Source organism: Stegodyphus dumicola, chromosome X2, assembly GCF_044657685.1.
Source record: "Stegodyphus dumicola isolate Sdum_Otavi_A_Nest chromosome X2, ASM4465768v1".
NCBI classification, from domain to species: Eukaryota; Metazoa; Arthropoda; class Arachnida; order Araneae; family Eresidae; genus Stegodyphus; species Stegodyphus dumicola.
Window position 1 is genome coordinate 118,526,939 of NC_140781.1, and position 19,433 is coordinate 118,546,371.

Below are 19,433 nucleotides of genomic sequence, written 5' to 3' on the forward strand. Positions count from 1 at the left end.
TGAATAGGCTTTTATACCATGTTTTGAATTTTCTCAAAAAAAAAAGGGGGAAGCATCCGAGATGTCTTAAAACAATTTGAGTGTTCTGTGACAGTGTATTTGATTGTTCATTGCTCATTTTATCTAATTTGTTTTCCTTCTTCAAATATGACTATTGTTCTTCATAACCGTACGCAACCAGTGTAGCTCTATGCAGGTTTTTTGTACAGAAAAGGAAGCTTGAGAAAGGGATGGGAATATGTGAGGTAATAGACATGTTTAAGAAGATAATGCAGGATGAATATGAAGGAACTGACAAAAAATAACTTTCATGAATACTCCAAGTATTAAAATTGCAGTGGGACCAATTCATCAATGTAGTTTGAAACTGCTTCAAAGATTTAGTCTATGAAATTTAAATATATGTGTGTGCGATTTTTAATAAATTCTGGAAATTTTTGGATTGCACTTTGTAATGCTTAAAAAATTATTTAATGTTCTGTTAATAACCTGAGAAAAGCATTGGGTACATAATTGTTATTAACAGTATATTAAGAATATGTTGTTTATGTATGAACTGAGTTCCATCAATGTTCAAATACTAAGAGCCCTGAACAGTAGTACTTCATTTCAAGTTTAAAGCCCAGCAAATGGACTAGCTTCATGGAAGTTTTCATGGATTTGCCTATGTGTACAATGAATATGATCCAATTTAAATCCTTCATGAAGGTGTCTGTTTCCTGATGCAAATAGCCTTTATGTGCTTTGTCATATTCCAAATAATCTAAAACAATGCTATTCAATCTTTTCATTGTGTCAGTATTTTCTATATTGAAATTCATTCAGTACAAAGTCCGAAATCCGGCCGTCCATTATCCAGAATGATCTAAAACCCGCACCTTAAAACCACCAACAATGGGTTTTTTCGTAGGCTAACGCGTGCGCATTTGATTCCTCCCCTCCGCGCATAATAAAATATCTGAAGAGTCCCGATTCTTAATTTCACTTCGATACTAAATAAAGTACCTTGTTATTGAAGAAATAATCATTTTGGCATAAATTTGTACGATCAGTAATTTGGCTCCGTTGCTGTGTATCTGCTTTTGGCACACATCTCAAACCGAAACATTCCACATAGATACATCATTGATCTGACGCCAATGTGGCGAATCATTATTTATTATACTTTCCTTTCATAACCACATGTTTATCAAAACATGACAACTTGAGTAATGACTCATGTAGTGATGTCTAAAAAATAAGTTTATGTTAGTGATTTAATAAATGAGTATGGTAACTTTTTATGTTGACATTACGCTTGGCGATGGTTACAGATTTAAGTTAAATGCGCTAAAAAATGTTGCCAAGGAAACGTTTACCAAAAATTTCTTTCCATATGCTAAAAATAGATTCTGTTGATGATACCCATAGACCCAAAGATTACATTTAGTATATGTGGGAATTTATTTATTCAAAACTCTGATAAGCTTTAAGCATGTGCAAGAAATAGGCATCAGGATAATAAATAACTAAACTAATACAACGGGCTTAATTGTCTCAGTGCGCGATTGAAGCAAGATAAAAAAATTTAATGGAACAACCCGTCGCTAGGCGCCAAGCTCATGATGCATAGCCAAATATGTATAGTGAAGGATAGCTAAATTTGATGATGACAGCTGCTAATTTTAAAGGTTTTCGAATATCGCAAAACAAAGGTGAAATTTTCCAATTAATAGAACTTGTGGTTGGATCCTAGCAGAGCCCACATCTTTGGCATGCTCACTTATGTAGCACATATCGATGTGTACATGGACAAAGTCAAGGGAGTGTGCAATACTAAGTTTGTGCAATTCTCTGATTTTTTTTAAGTGAAAGTAGGTCGATGTATACATGGATACCGAGTTTGAGCAATTCTTTGACTTGTTATTTACAAGTTTGCGATTTTGAGAAACGCACGAAACAGTGGGTGATTCTGCACTTTCCCGGTTCATTGCCAAGGGTGGGCTCTCCTAGGATTGTACCGATTTTGTAAAGAATTGTGGAGAAGCAGTAATAAATGAAGATAATATAAAAGGAAGTTTTTCATTGTGATGGCAATGCTTTTCAATGATAAATCATTAATGAATGGCGAAATCTGCAGTATTGGTTCTAGATTCAAAAAATACCACTACCGATAGTGAAGAAAGTGACAGAGAAGTTACTGAAAACGAGAAAATTTCGATTGACAAGTTAGTCGGAATTTTCAAAACAGCATTTACAGGACTTAAAGATTATATCTGTTTACATAATTAAAGAGAAAGTATTAGCACAAAAAATGAAGCAACTTAAACAATTTACATTGAAAGAAATGCTTAATAAGGTAAACAAATATGAAGCTTTTTTTTTTTTTTTTTTTTTTTTGTAAATTTTGATACCCCCTAGATCTTAAATACTTCATTATTTCATATTTTTAATTTTATAATTTTACATGGCATCTTACTAAATTTAAACTTCTGATCTAATATCGAGAATAATCCCAAATCTGGTATCGCCGAAGTCCCGACGAGTCCAGATTTTGGACTTTGTACTGTATTTCCTGTGTTTTTTCTTTTTATGTTATATTTTCTATAAACTTTTCATTTGCTATATTTTCAGTGATATTCGGTGGCCATATGCTTGGGGTAAAATCTATAAGTGGACTGGCCTTTTATGATTGGGAAAGTCTGGATTTGATACGTCGGATAGAGATACAACCAAAGCATGTATGTTAATTTGATATAGAAATTAAAATTTGTATTTTTTCATAGAATTCATGTGTATATAATGTATTTTCAGTTTTTTTCAGTTACCTATATATGTTTGGATTTAGGGGGGGCTAATCTGTGCCTGTTCAAATTAATACTTTTAAATTCAGTTGGTTTTAATGAAGGAAATGTTTGAAGTTCAATGACTAATATGTGTAATGTGATACTTGAGTACTCTTTATAATTGTTTTCGTCAATAGATTTGATAATATATGTGTATGATTTATTACTATTTGACTTATGGTAGATTGTGGGGGGGGCAGTGGGATGTGATGTTCTGTCTGAAATGCATATGTTTGGCTTTTAAGAGCAATACTAATATTGTTCATTAAGAGTATGTCAATTTAGGACAGACCCTCAGTGAGAAAATGAGAATTGATATGTAGAGCAAAAGTGATTGTCTGCATCTGAGATGACTGGTTATCATCTAAAGACAGCATTGCATCAAATAAACATTACCATTTGATGTTAGTGTCATTCAGATGTTTGCATTGAATGATAATGTGATTTGATGCAGTATTCAAATGACAGTTGAATAATATTACCATTCAGTATTGGTATGATGGATTATAGTGTTATACTGCATTTCATCAAGTTTAGAAGTAACCAACCAAAATGGGTATAACTATTGTCATAGTATCGTGAAATTATGCAACTCACTTGATACACATGGCCTAATGAAATGAGTATGTTCTTACATGTTTTGAACAGGTTGATGCATTTGTGTGTGCAGGAGGTTTTATAAAGCTATATCCATCCTGACAGTAAGGGGTGCAGGCTAGTGGTCTCTTTGTTGTATTATGTAGTGTGTTCTGTTAGATTACTATTTCATTGGAATTTTTAATACTGAATAACTTGTGCAAATGTCATTACAGACAATTTGTATCTGTTGATATGTTTCCTGTGATGATGGACTGTATAAAACATAATAATGCAACTCCATTATGCATGAGTGACATAGAACTGGCTTCCTGACCGTGAATCCCCACTGAGTGTATAAGAAACATTATACAGATCTCACTAAATGCCTTGTAGCGTCCAATAAACATGGCTGCTAATTGCCGTATAATATGCCTGGTTTGATGCATGTTCGTAAAAACTCCAATATCATTTTTACTTACTATCACATTAAATAGTTACAATTACTTGGGTGCACAGAGGAGATGTATTTGATCAATTAGGTGAAAACACATTCATGTTCTACATCTATGTTAAGATTTCTGTAAAATTCGAGCTTTTGTGGACAGTGTTATCTGCTTTGTCAACATGAATCCAAATGGTGTATCACTTTTCATTTGAATTTTCGGTTGGTCTTCCTTGGGATTTAAATTTCTGTAGCTTATCCACATATGGAGGACAAAATAATATGAACACCTGTGAAATAATGGAAAATCTTTATTAATAGGGACCCTTTGACACCCTTTGACTGAAGTACAGATTGAATGCGACGTGGGATAGATGCAAAAAGGTCATGGACAATATTTAAATGGATAATAAGCCATTCCTCCTACAGAGCGGTCTCTAATTCTGAAAGTCCGGATGGAGGTGGAAATCGGGAATGAAGTTTGGACTCCAAATATGCCCTTAAGTGTTCAATAATATTCAAGTCCGGAGACTGAGGGGGCCACGCGAGATTTTCAATTGCATCTTCATGCTCTTTGAACCATTCTTGAATAACACGTCCAGTTGTCTGAAATAGGGTGAATGACGATTCATCTGACCATATTACTTGTTGCCACTGCTGTGGGGGTTACCATATTACTTGTTGCCACTGCAGAGATCGATCTCTGCACCATTGACGTCGCTTGAAAGCATTAGTTGCTGTCACCGAGGGTTTACGAATTGCCACTCTGTCATAAATGTTAACAGCATGAAGTTCCCTTTTGACAGTTTTTGTTGAAACAGGGTCCTGGAGATGACTGTTCATTTCCGATGTTATCTTGGATGACGATTGCTTGTGCTTTCAGGCTATTATGCTCTTCAAAGACCCATCTGTCCCTATTGTCCAGCTTTGACTTTCGGCCATTATTGTGCTTTGAAGAAGTCGACTTAGCCTCTTTCGTGTATGCTGTCATAAGGGCTGATACCCTACTCCTTGCAGACCCCACAAGGTTTGCCGTTTCCGTAATCGATGCTCCACTTGAACGCGCTCCAACTATCATTCCTCTTTGGAACTCTGACAGGTCTGACATATCAACTTCTCACAGACAGTTTGATCGAAGCATGCAACGCAGGTGACTGCTGTTGAGAGACAGAGACTGATACCTTCCTCTTCATGCTTACTAGGTGGCAGATTTCTGTTGCTGGTGGCACGGCTGTACTGCAGGTCTGAAATACGTCATACTGTTTCACAGGTTTTCGCATAATTTTGTCCTCCATCTGTATATTATCTGTTGCATAGTCATGTAGTATGTGATCTACTGCTGTTAATTTTTATGTGGCCCCAGTACAATTGGCTGTTTTAATTATTTCTATGTATGATTTTATTTCTTGCTGAAATATGAAAGCTAGTAAATTTTTTCTTGTTAAGCTATTATTGAATTATGAAACTTCTAAAATTTAAATTGGCTAATGTGAACAATAAGGGACATGCCTAATTTGATAATTTTCATCTTAGATAATGACTTTATCCTAGTAACTATTCTTTGTTGTTGTGTAATGATTTTATTTTGGCAACCTTAATGTGTTAATGTTAAAACCTTATGTTTTTTAAAGCTAGGGGTAATGTACTGTAAAATTAATATATTTAATATTTAATATGCATAATGCTGAGACTTTGATGCCGAGTTTGTGCAGTTCCCTGATTTTTTTAACATCATTATATGTATAGAGAAAAGAACAATAATGTGTGTAATGTTTAATGTAAGAAATGTGGAGGCTGTGCACCATACTGAATTTATGTTGTTCTCTGGTATTTTTTAAATGAAAACAGATCACTGCATACATGAGAAGAACAACAGTAATGTATCATAGTATATATAAAGCTTAATGTACATGTATGCAGTTCTTTGATTTTTTTAAAAACAGAAATGGATCTTTGCGTACATGAGGAGAAAAATTATAATGCATGTAATATATGCAATGTTTTATGTGCATAATGCTGAGAATGTATGGAATACCGAGTTTGTGCAATTTTCTCCCTATATTTCAAGTGAAAAGGGACTCTTGCATACATGGGTGGAAACAATAGTACATATAAATTTTAGTAGCTTCATAATTCAGTAGTAAATTCATAAAATAAAAAATTCATTAACTTTCAAAATCAAACGTGAAAAAATGGTGAGAAAAAGAATGATTAAAGCAATAGCTGATTTTAGTGGCACCACGTAAAAAATGAATAAATAAATAACTAAAAGTGATAGATTGCATACTACGTGAATATCATCTGTGCTTTGCTTTCATTGTTGTTTAATTATGAGTATCGCCAATATAAAAGTGCAGCCAAATAATATTGTATATCGGATATAGACTATGAAATTTGCTATTTTTGTCAAGCAAAAGTGTTATGAAAATATGTGACAAATCCAGATGAATAGTAAAGTGGAAGAATAGATAATGTAATAACATAAAATGAATATGTAAAACCTAAATCCTTTTTACTTTAAGAAATTATATCCTATGATAGTGTAAGCATAGTATTTGCTTTGATACGTTTCTTTGGCACTTATTCATTCTGCAATCCATGATGAAGGTTGGGAGATACCATGCCAAACTTGCACTGATCATTCAGGCAGAAGTTTGTAGGAAGATTGCTCTTTATTTAATTAGATAATTAACAGCTACAAATTACAGATATAGCATATAAACAAAGTCAATATAAGCTCAAACTTGTTCCAGTCTTTCTGATGGACATGTAGAAGATGCAGACCACTTTTTATTTTGTTAGATAATGAAAAACAAGTTTTGGTACTTTCTGCATCAACAAGTCATGAATTCATGATTATTTTGTAGAGCATTCGTGAATTCATTACTGTCTAATTTTTTACCAAGGCAATGTTTGAAAAGCAACACCCATTTTGCAAATGGCAGTACACTAAGAATTCCATACCAGAGCAAAGATTTAATAAAATTTCAAAAGTAAGAAATTTTGGTGATAAAATGTATCTTTTTCAAGAAGTCCCTTTTTTGTGCTGTCCGTCCCTTGTACACTGTGATCAGTTTCCACTTGAGAAAAACATCAGAGACTTGTGCAAATTCAGCATCTCTACCTTCAAATTCAGCATCTCTACAACTTTTGTATGTACCTGAATGGCTACGTAAACCATGTAGAGTCATTAGGTTATTTTGAAGCAGATATGAAAAGTTTGGCGTGCCCACACTGGGATGCGAACCTTGGCCTCTCAAATATGCATAGATAATGCTTCCAATTACACCATGAAGGCATGCGGAAAGGAGGGGGAAAATACCTTATAACTAACTCTTTTTGGCAACATTGGGGGTTGCCAAATAAATATGTTTGCCAATGTATTGCTTTGCTTCATGAATACTTTTCCATGACTTTTTGATGGTTATATATGTATAATCAGAAAGTACCCAAGTTTTATATGTGGTATATTATATATATATATATATATATATATATATATATAAAGATTTGGGTTACATAAAATTGAGGTGAAGATGTCAGTGTGTTGACATCAGACTTGTGCATTATTGGCACTAAATCGCACTGTATGGTGACAGTTTTTGTCTAAAAATGTTGACTGGAAAATACAGTTTCTTCCTTTGAATAATAGCTCATATAAAAGCATGCCCCTTTCTTGTTTAATAGCACAAAAGTAATGAAAATATTTGAACTGATTTATCTCCTTGCTGTAAATAAATGTCCTTTTAAAATTAATTAAATTATGCAATTATAGATATATGTGTGTAAGATAAAAAATATGTAAATCAGCTCTGTAATTCAATTTCGAAATAGGCTTTTAATTTGGTATTTCTTCTCTCTATATCCCAAAACAATTCAAAACTTTTCTGGAGTGTACCATTTCTAGATTAATTTATGCTACAGAGCTTGTGTAATGCTCATGATGTAGCTAATTTGGAATTTGAAGGCACAATTTTGAGAATTGAAGCTTTCAAACCTAAACCAAAACTTTCTCTTGGTGACCTTCCATACTGGTTAAGTGCTCACCTTTAGTTTCTGTTTCTGTGCTGCTTGGACGCAGTTTTGCTGTGCTCTCTTCCTATCACAACAGTATCAAAAATGCAAATGTTCTGGAAATAAGCATGATTAGAGTGCCAAGTGAATTATGGCCACAAATGTCAATTCACCTAGAAATGAAGATTTAACCTGCCAAATTTGCCATTTATTACAGATTTGACATTTTGGCATACTGTATGCAATCAGTATTCTTCCTTTTCAATATGCTATTTATTTGCTTCACCATCAGTATTTCTGTGCTTCTACATCTCAGCGTTCCTACACCAGTATTTCTCTAAATTTTGTTTTCATCACACACAACTATTTGTGTGGGGAAGGTCTTGAGACTACTCGTTCATTGGAGGGGATATGATTTAAATTACTCTTTTGATCCTCGCATTTAAACTATAAGGACACATGCCATGTCTCCTATTTGTAAAATATGCACTATTACTGCACAAAACTGTTGTGCAGTAATAGTATTATGCACAAAACTGTTGAAAACTTTCAATTACTTTGAACTTATTATTAAAGTATTTGCCATAAAACCACTTATAAGTTGGTTTATTGCTCAATTTTCAGAATAAATACACAAGTAAAATTAGCATGTTTTGAAAGTATAAGGCATTTCTTTTTCTTCAGTTAAAAAAAAAAAAAAATCACCAAACTTTACCATATTAGTTACAAAATAATTGAGTCATGTTTTATATAAAAGTAATTTCCTTGCTGTCAAGCAATCTGATGTTTATAACTATTCAGTAAATACATTCATATTTTTTAATATTAAGTTTTTTTACAAATTGGCAGTGATTTCTAGTTGTCTGTTACCTGTATCTTTTTATTAAAATAGTGTTACAGCCCTTTACATAGAGTATTTTTGTAATGAATTTGCTTTTTAAAAATTGAGTGAAATGTTGCTTTTCAGCTAGAAATCATAATTATTCATGGTATTCATATGGCACAGGTTTAGATTAAATCCTGATGTTTTATCATTTTGTACCAGTTATTAACCCCTTGGGTACGGATTTATTTGAGAAAATATTTTCTTGTGGAACGGATATTAGGTAATTCACTATATTTCTAATCTTTCTTATTCTGTCATCTTTATTTTCCTTTTCATTATCCGTAAAATGTAGAAAGCTTGAAATATCAAAAAACCTATCGCGTGGCATAGTGCTGGCAAAAATTGGAGTACTTATTGCATATCTTTTTGACCAATACATATGCATTTTTGGCTTCTTTATTTGAGACATCAAGATGCATAATGCAATATAAGCTTTCATTTCATCAGAACTTGCAGGAAACCCACCTTTTTTTTTTTTTTTTTTTTTTTTACATAACCTTCTTTTTTCTATCACTTGTCTAGCATATCTATTCGTCTCTTCTACTATAATGTCCCCAAAATCTTCATTCAAGATTTCTTTCAAAACATCTAAAGGCGTAGGATTACCACCTAGTCTACGCAGGCTCAAAGGATTAATTCCAGATATTTCAGAAAATTTTTTGTATCTGCAACATTTTCTTCTTCTTCCCAAATCCATTCATCTGATACCGGTTCACAAGAAGATTCACTATCACTGCTCGATGGACGTCTTGTGCGTCTTCGAAACCTTGATATTACAATTGTCATCATTTTCTAGTTCAATATCATCTTCATCACCTTCGCTTTGTATTTCATTGCAATTGTCAATTTCAGGATCACTAAACAATTCTTCTTTAGATTTCTCAAAGTCACTTTTGCTATCACTATCATAAAATATATTCCTTGTTTTTGACATAATGGGGCAGTTTATTGCAAATAATGTTCACGAAATACTGTAATTGCCTCTACTATTATGACTGATACAAGCTACAATGAAATGAACAGAACTGTGCCTAACCTCAAATAACGTTTTAGACACGTCATCCGCTTCTAGGAAAAACAAGTGAATGATATCTCTCAGACGTCAAATGTACCCAAGAGTTTAATTTTTGGTTTGACGTCTTAGACACATCTTCCGCTCTTAGGGAGGGGGAGTGAACGACGTGTCTCAGACGTCAAATGTACCCGAGGGGTTAAGCTTAAAAATTTCAGACTGCAAATTTTGTTAAATCATGTATGTTAAATTTACAAGTATATGTATGACTCTAAATTTCATGTTTGAGGGCAAATTTTTTGTGTATAAAATGATGAATTGTGGTGGTTTTAATTGAGGTAGATGTCAGCATATAAAGTAATATTTAAGTAATTAATTTTTTTTTCCCTCTTGATGGGAACTTATTGTTGAAAAAGAAGTAAATATAATTTTATATAGGTATATTGGTCAGAAAATGGAGAGCTTGTGTGCATTGCTACTGAAGACTCATTCTACATTCTTAAATATAATGCTGAAGCTGTAAGTAAAGCAAAACATTTTAAAACAACGATTTCTGAAGATGGCATAGAGGAAGCCTTTGATGTGAGTAGGTTTTCATAGAATAAATTGTTTTAATATTCTAACCATGAATTTCTTGTCTTCCTTCTGATGCTTTTCACATTCATGAATTATTTGACATGAGCTAATATTAAAATATTAAGTTTTTATTAAAGTGAAAAGAGTTGAAAAGACTTTAATGTTAACCTGCAGATTGGTTAAGATGTGACCTAATTCTTGGAAATATATTGAGGAAATATTTTAGCATCATAACTAAATCCTAGCAGATAATGAAATGATAGAATCTCGGAGAATGCATGGGTTTTTAATTGTATAATGTCTTTGGGACATATACTGGTGTACCAGGGTTCGTAGCGGTCCTTACAAGTGCTTATAAGTCCTTATATTTGAAAATAAAATATAAAGGCCCTTATAGGTGCTTACTTTTTCTTTAAAGCCGTTATTTTTTTTTGTTTTTAGTGCTTATTTTTTGCTTTTAGTGCTTTTTTTTAATCCTTTGTTTTTAATGAATGCGCATTTTTTTCCCCGTACCAAAGCCGAAACTAAATAAACAACTTTTCTTCCTTATATGCAACGTCAGATGGTGAATCATATTCTCGAAAATTGCTTTCCCCCCTTCCTCTGCCTTAACGTAACCTATGGTGCGCGCGAGAGTACAGACAGGTGCACGTCGTTCTATTGGCCAAAGAATTGCGAAAACGTAGAAAATTCCGGTACATTCGGTATTCTTTTCCTCCCACCCAAATACTACAGACGTTTGAATTTCTATCCAGATTTTATTAAATTTGCATTCTCGTTCCGCGTGGTCAGTTCATATTCGTGTTTATTATGATCGTTATACTTATATTATGAGCATATGTGTGAATATTTATAATAATATAATTGCAGTAACTGCTGAAGTATAGATAAACTTCCAAAAATGGGTGTGTTTTTACACAGATTAGCTTTCTCAGGAATAATATTCGGAATGCCTTAAATAAAAGGAAAGTAATCGAATAGTCAAAATAATTTCATTTTCTTTGCCAATACATTATACAGTACGGAGGTTGGGAGTTTCTCCTCAAAATTCTAATATTGAAGCAGCGGACTTTTTTTCTGTCACTGTCCAATCTGGATTGAATAGGAGCAAAAGTTTTTGCGGTCTACCCAACCCAAGCGAAGATTGATTCTATTCCAGTCTGTTGAAAATTAGAATCAGAAACACCCCAGATTAGTAGGTCTCTTTCTTTTCTTTTGTTTAATTCTTTCTCCGAATACCCAGGACTATTTATCCCTGCGAATACCGGCAGGTGTTGATTCCGATTGCGTAATATCACATGGAAGAATTACGCCACACGTATTGTGCAATAACGTTTGCGGTATTTTGCATTGTTAATTAATTTTGATGTTCAGCCTGAGATTTGTTTATGAACACTTAAAAGAGTTTTACTGTGCTTTCTAAGCAGAATATTTCTCAGTTCCGTTGGTTTTTGTATGATGCACATATCAAAATGTCAAAATCATTTATTTAGCCTAAATTTAAATCTAAAGAACGGCTACAATCTCCCCCACTCTTCTTTTTCCAGTTACTATCCGGAAAATTCGGGAATTTCCGAGTATGCTGGCTAGTTAAGCTTTTACTGTTAAAGGATGACTGAATGAAGCAATTTCCCGTCTTCTGATTTCAGAAATGTGCCTCATTTTTACTTAAATTACTTTGCTTGGGATATATGTTAAGGGAAAACTGTTATGCAATGAAAATTTTGAAAATGTTCAGAATTTTGATGTAAATTAAATTATTTAAATGTTAATATGAGTGGAAAAATAAATTGTATTTATTATTAGGTGCCGAACGAATACAATTAATATAGCTTACTATTATTTATTTTCAATATTTTCAACTGAAATATCATCATTAAATATTGTAATAAAGTTTAGTTCTGCATATTTTTTCCCCTCTCATTGTAAACTAATTCTGTAAATTGAACTGTCATTTAAAATTTAAAAAAAAGTTAATTGTTTTCCATTGTTGAGGTAATGCTCATTCTCTTAATAAATATTGCATTGCTCATATTTTAAATTACAAGTCTAATTTTTCTTTTAAGGTTATGCAGTTGTGTATAATGTAATTAGACAGGTGCTTATTTTTTTTCTTAAAATGTGCTTGAAAAGTGCTTATAGGTGCTTATTTTTTTAACTAAAATGTGGCTATGAACCCTCTGTACAAAAACTAGGTTGGTGGTAAGAACAGATGGGGTAAGAAGACACTTGGATCAGTGTTTCTCTGTCAGAATTGGGGTGGAGTTGAATACAACAGCTGGGCTCAACAGTTGATGAGCCAGCCTGTTATCTATGCAAAATTTGCTTGGTGTGAGTTCTGAGCAGTAGGGAGAATAATTAAACAATCTCATCAAAACTGTATGAGCAAAGTGTGTGTGAATGGCATTGTCTGGGCTGAAAATGTTGCCTGGAATCATCTTTGTCTATTGTTCTGAGTTGCCTTCAAAGTAAGGATTTTGCTGTGCACTTTCTCATTAATGGTTATACCTTTTACTATACTATTTGCTAGTAACACCTTGTTATGGTCCCAAAAGGACTAGCCTCTTATACAAGTAACTGATGTGGTTTAAGCTTCTTTGATATGTTCAAGTTTGTGTACATTTGCTGATTTGAATTTTCTTTGATTCTGCACTTTCTCAAGAAAGTGAACCCATGTTTCTCCTCCTATTATATTTTGGGGGAAAAAAAATTGAAAATCGTCATCTACATGCTATCACTGCTGATACTGCAATGTTGATCCTGTTTTCTGCATTTTTGTGTTCCTGTGTGAAAATTTGTTATTGACTTTGCTTAAAACGTGATAATCCAGCTTCACAATCATTATCTTATAATATTGTTCACCTGCTTTCAGCGTATAAAGACAGCTCTCATACTTTGAAGTGGCAACTTTTGCAAATCATTTTCTCAACTTATATGACAGTTATAACAAATTATCATTTTTGACTTTCGTCATGCACATTTAGTTGCATAGCTTTCATTCATTAAATTGTCTTCATCATGGCATTCGTTGTGCAGTGGATTTTGGATGTGCTCTGTTCTTGAGACTTTAGGAAGTATTGTGAATCTTGCATTTGTACCACAGCACTGTGTAGTTATAAGCAACATGTATTCGTACCAGCAAATTGGAAGCTAAATTTTATGTAGCCAATGGAAATTTATGGATTAAATTATCAATCAAAAAACTGCCCACTGCAGCTAAGAATTTTCGGACACCCTACACTTATAAGTCAGACACGAAGAGAACACTTTGCCAACTCCCCCACTAGAAAGAATGTAAGTTACTTAATACTTTTTCTGGCCTTTATATCTTCATGTACATTCACTGTTCTTATTATATATTATTTTTATATTGTCTTTGATTTGTTTTTACAAAGTTTGCATTATTTATCTTATTTTGTAATCTTCTATGTTTATTTCAATTTTACTTTGAATTCGATTTCATAATGACAATTTCCAATGTTTAATTTTTACAAATAATATAGTACTCAAATGCATAAACATGAAAGTGTCGGGGACAGTTACTCGGGTTAGTTAGGATTTCTCTACAGTAATTGCTTTTTACTCCAAATTGAATTGACTAAAATGCTTCATAAGAATAAGTTCTTTGAGTATCAGCATTGGTTCATAATCCCTTCTATTCGCGGAAATATTTGACCTGACTAGAATTGCCGGTTTGGCTTTAACTTATAACTCGAGTAAAGACGAAACACTTTCGTATTTACATATTTTTATCAATCATTGTTCATTGAACGGGAGTTGGTTTGTTCCCCTTGAAAAGTCAACTAATTTCTGATCAATGACAATGATTGCATGTTTTTAATTTTTCCTTTTACAATTGAAATTTTATTCTTCATGATGATTTAACTCCAGTGCCCGTTAAAACATTATTAACATTTTGCATTCAAATTACTTCAAAACATCTTTCAAAATATAACTTACCAGTATGGATTCACACTTTTAAAATAATTCTACTTTAATTAAACTTAGGAGATAATATAATCAATTAATCAATACTGTTTAGAAAATAAATTATTATTAACTAACGTTGCAGCAATTTCGCAAGTAGTAATAACTTGTTTTCGCACTAAATGGATTTAAGATCATACAACATATAAATATATATATATATATAATATAAAATATTTTTGTTTTGTGTGAAGATGTTATGCATAATTTATGGTCTCATTTATATCTTAACTCCTTTCTCGTAGGTCCTTGGTATGCACTTAGAAAGTGTGAAAACAGGCCTTTGGATTGGTGACTGTTTTATATATACGAATTCGGTAAACCGGTTGAATTATTATGTAGGAGGTGAAATAGTTACAATAGCTCATTTAGATAGGTTTGTATATTTTGAAATAACATGTCCAAATAATTGTCTTATATTTCTTAATGCTAATAAAATATATAAACTTTTAAACTATTTTTCAGATAAATGCCCTGCAGTCTCTCTCATATTTTTAATTATATATATATATACACACACACATACATTCATGCTGATATATGAAATTGATTTATTAGTAATAATGCACTATATGTTATGCATTTCTTCAATTCAGTTTTTTAATATTTTGAAGTAGTGAAAGTGAAAGCAGGTGAAAATATTGGGGAAAAAAACTAGTTGTTTAGAGTTTACTTTCATATATTGTGCCCAGAATGAAATTTGACAGTAAAAGTGTGATTTTTAAAGGTGTTTGTTATGATTTGATATTGCAGGAAGTCTTAATAGTTTACGCAATTCTGTATTGCCCACGTGTGGAACAATTTCATGTGGGCACATTTTTATTTGTATTTGTTTATACTTTGTATCTGTAAGGAATGTGCCATTCAGAGCAGGGTTGTTGACTAGAAAACTGGTTTGGCTTGCTAAGGACCATGACCTCAGCGGTCCAGAGTATTGGTTGTGTGAACTGAATAGTGGCTATGAGCCTAGGCCATGCTGCTTCACTTTTGTGACAGAACCGACCACTAGAATTCCTTAATAATGACATTGAATTCCAGCAACAACAATAAAAGTTAGTTGCTAGGCTTTGTAGAATGGCAGCTACCATCACAGCACCAGATGGATTTCTTACGTATCAGCAGGATCATTACAAAGTGTGTGGATACTTTAATTGTATAGTAAATGTAGAACCTTGTCTCAATAAATTTATCTGTGTTTTTTCTGTGGACTGGAGCTTCACCATTATGAAACCTGCACCCTCAATCTTAGCTGTTGATTTTATTATTTTTATCGGAAAATCTGGCAGGTTGGGTTCTTTCTTGCAATCTGTTGGATATCTTCGATTATCTTTTACACAGCAGAGGTGAAGAGAGTTTTTAGCTCTTTTTCGGTAAAAATAGAATGTAGGAGGAAAAATTTCACGGTGAGAAAAGGAATTGTAAAGAATTTATTGCTGAGTACTGGTTGGTTTATATCAGCAGTAGTTGCTAACTTATTTCATGGTCGTAAGTTCAGGAGTTTTATTGTCGTACTTTTTTTTCTCTCATTTGTGGATTAGAAAAATGCAAAATATAATTCAGCTCAGAATATTTCTAAAGGACAAAAAGTTTACAAATAAGTACAAAATTAGTCTGTTGCTTAATAGGGATTTTTGGGGGTAATTATCAGTGTTAGTTTCTTTGGTATAGAATTTGTATGCCTCAGCTAAGGTGGAACACCAATGCATTGATTTAAAAAACTATGAAGGGAAGGTGCAAATAAAATGAAATATTTCATTAATATTATCTGTGAATTCTGTTTTCACATAAAATTGTTTTACGAATTTTGACCTGAGTTTTATTTTGAGGAGAAATATCTGGAATTACTCGAATTCTAAAAGTACTGTCTTTAACAGAGGTAGAGGAAAATTTAGTAATTTTTTTTTTCTTGAAGCTGAATGCTGTAGTCATTAAAAGCTTTCTTTATGTAGCTCATCAAGTAAACCAACCAGTTTTGACTTTAAAGTGCATTAGGCAGTGTTTGTCCATCATGCTTTGTTCCCTCATAGGTTATCTTTTTAGGCATCTGGAATTATTTTCTGGGTTAGCATGTAGACAGCCAGTCTGTTTATCAATCCATTTTTACCTTTCCTGCTGAATTAAGTATTGTCTTATTGTGATTATTGGCTAATAATATGCACTCTAAGTATATTGTTTGAAAAGTATATTATTCTGAACAGATTTTCATTTACCTAATCTGTAGGACTTCACTCCTTGTTCTTGTAGATTTGGATATGGCAGGGGTTTTCAACCGGTGGTACGCAAAAGAAAAATAGGTGGTACACAAAGAAGCAAAGTATTTTTAACTATTACTCTAAAAAATTAAAACCTCAACCTCCTGATTGAGTTTTTTCTCTAACGTGTATAATTTGTGCTTTGTACAAGAGTGGTGGTGGTAGTAATACTTTGTAGTGGTGGTACTAAAGATTTTCAATTTTTGTTTAGATGATATGCATTAGTCAAAGGTTGAAGACCTCTGGCATGTGGCATTTACAATGCATGCATTTTCATTTGCACCAACCCAGTAGTAGTAATAAATATGCATTTTAGAAAAAGTAATTTCATTTTTCAGATGTCCTGTGTATGTTTTGCTTTTTTTATGACATATTTTTGAGAAAACAAAGTATTCGAGTATTTTTACATTAAAGGTTCAAGACTAAATGAAATGACTGAAATACTCTGGAAAGATGACTATCATAGACAGATAAATACATGCAATTGTGCTAAATATTTTGCATCTCTTAATGTGTTAGTATCCTTATAAGGTATATCTCGCCGCCTTTGTGGTGTGGTGGTTTTCACGCTGGGCGTGTATTCTAGAGGTCTGTGGTTCAATTCCCGGCAAAGGTGTTGCAAATTTTTCAATCTCTTGCCTGCTTCCAAAAATACGTAATGTCTACATTGGTACACGAACTAAAAGGGTGTTGGATGATGATTCTCCACATCCATGATTTGGTGACTGGGTCCCCTAAAAACCCATCACCCTTTAAAAGGGGGTGTATATAAGGTACTTCTCCCGCCTTCGTGTTGTGGGGGTCTGCACGCTGGGCGCGTATTCCAGAGGTCCGATTCCCGGCGAAGGCATTGTAAATTTTTCAATCTCTCTTGCCTGCTTCCAAAAATACCTAATGTTTCTACATCCTTAGTAGCAACTGTAAGCACAAATGCTGTTATTTCATCTATAGTTGCAATTGCTTTTACAGAGAGTACTTTCACCTCAGGGCTAAGGGAAAGTATGTGAAGTCTGCATCACAATTAGGCACAGCATAACCAATAATCTTCACAGCATACATGAGAATGATTTATATTCCATAGATCCCTGAACAAAATTCTGTTTTCTAGGTAGCAGCTCAAGCAGCCATGCAGTGCATAGCTGAATATAATGTAAAAATTGTATTGAATTGCTAGCTCCCTGAGAGAGGTCTTCGGTTTTTGGAAGCAGAAGCACTAATAGCTCACTTACTGCATACCACATAGTTTTTGGTGACAATAAATGTTGAATTCTGCACACAAGCATTCATTCACTTCATGCTATTACTCTTCATGCAGTGATACGCAAAAAGCTCTACAGAAACTGCAGTATCTCAAGATTTTAGATGGCGACAATCTGATTATTGAAGGAGATGCTAATCCTTAAAATCCAGTTTAGGGCAGTAGGGAATTCTGGAACAAGAGATAACAGAGTGGTGCAATTTCTGCAGTTTATAGTTGCAAAATGGCTTATCTTCTTGAATGCCAGAATTCTCCCCAACGTTTTTCACTACAGTTACAGGAGGCCATCCAGTTTTCACTGTGATTTCTTGACATAGCTATATGAACAAATGATTGCAAAGTAATCAGCACCGAAACAAGTGAACAGAAATGCATCACATTTAGATGATTTTAATAGGCAGAAGTAGTTCATGATCTCCTATACAAAACACACACACACACACAAAAAGGGATGTCAGAAAATTGCACAGTTACATGTTACAGCCTGAATCTCATTTCAGAACTGCATTTTGTCATGCAATTCAAATTCAGTAACAGAGGAGTTACTGGCCACCTTAACAGCAGGCTGCAATGCAGCTTATAAAAATAGAAAGGTAGCAATAATTGCACCTTTATGGTGGAATGACAAAGAAGTAGGCAATGAGGAGGCACTTTAAAGTATGTAGAATTTTAGAATAGCATTTCTGATCATAAAATTCTCCATTCAAAACTACACTCTAAACATAGCAGCTTTCTGTGTCTATCTTAAGAGTGCAAATAATGGAACAAATTATGAGCATCTGTTCTCCAAAGATAGTGTCTCAACAGACTATGCACTACTTTCTAAAATTAGGAAAAGAAGCTGTGGCTATTGCTAATGTTCTGTCTGCCTTCAGCAGGAAATCTCCTATGACAGCCAAAGTTATAAAACTACTCAATACAAACAACTTTGTTAAGTTCAGATGGTCTGGACATAATTGAACTGCTTAGAACCTTCCTGCAAGTTTCTTGCATTTTTCTCAATAATTATTGGGAGCAGGGTTGTATTCCAGGGTTCCTGCAAGAACTTGATGTTCTTTTTCTTCAGAGGAGTACTTATCACAGTGGTACCTATTCCATACTAACTGGTATGTCTTCTTTCCTTACTGTGAAAAATCCTAGAAAAAATAGCTCTGGGTAGGCTGTATCATTCTCTGTACTGAGGATAGCTCCTTCAATATACACAATTATGGATTCAGAGAGGGTATTCGTGAGTAGGACCTAAGTAACATCAAAGACATTTGTATGAGGCAACTGGAAGCAGCAAGTGTACAAAGCTATTATAGCAATAAAAGGTACATTTGACAATGAATGGTGGTCTGACATCATAGTATCTTGCAATTACTTGGATTGAGCTCCTACGTGATTAAGTTAATCTACAACTACTTTTACAAAAAAGACACTAATCATCACCATAAATAGTGAAATTTTTAACCATGATACTGACAGAGTTTGCTTGCAGTAATCATGTGCAAGCCCAAGCCTATAAAATGTAGTACAGTCAAAAGTCGTTAATTCGGACACCCATAATTCGAAATGATCTATAATCCGGACCTCAAAGCTAAAAACTTTCTGCGCATACAC

The 19,433-nt window shown here is 33.4% G+C and overlaps 1 protein-coding gene across 2 annotated transcripts in view; it reads left to right on the top strand.

Moving 5' to 3' along the window:
- Positions 1-19,433, top strand: part of beta'COP (coatomer subunit beta') — a 114,677-nt gene that overhangs the window by 50,616 nt on the left and 44,628 nt on the right. For both annotated transcript variants that reach the window (XM_085809085.1, XM_035367834.1), the window contains exons 11-13: positions 2,614-2,720; positions 10,197-10,340; positions 14,567-14,697. In XM_085809085.1, the coding sequence (XP_085665211.1) occupies positions 2,614-2,720; positions 10,197-10,340; positions 14,567-14,697 (382 nt within the window). The remainder of the gene's footprint in view (positions 1-2,613; positions 2,721-10,196; positions 10,341-14,566; positions 14,698-19,433) is intronic.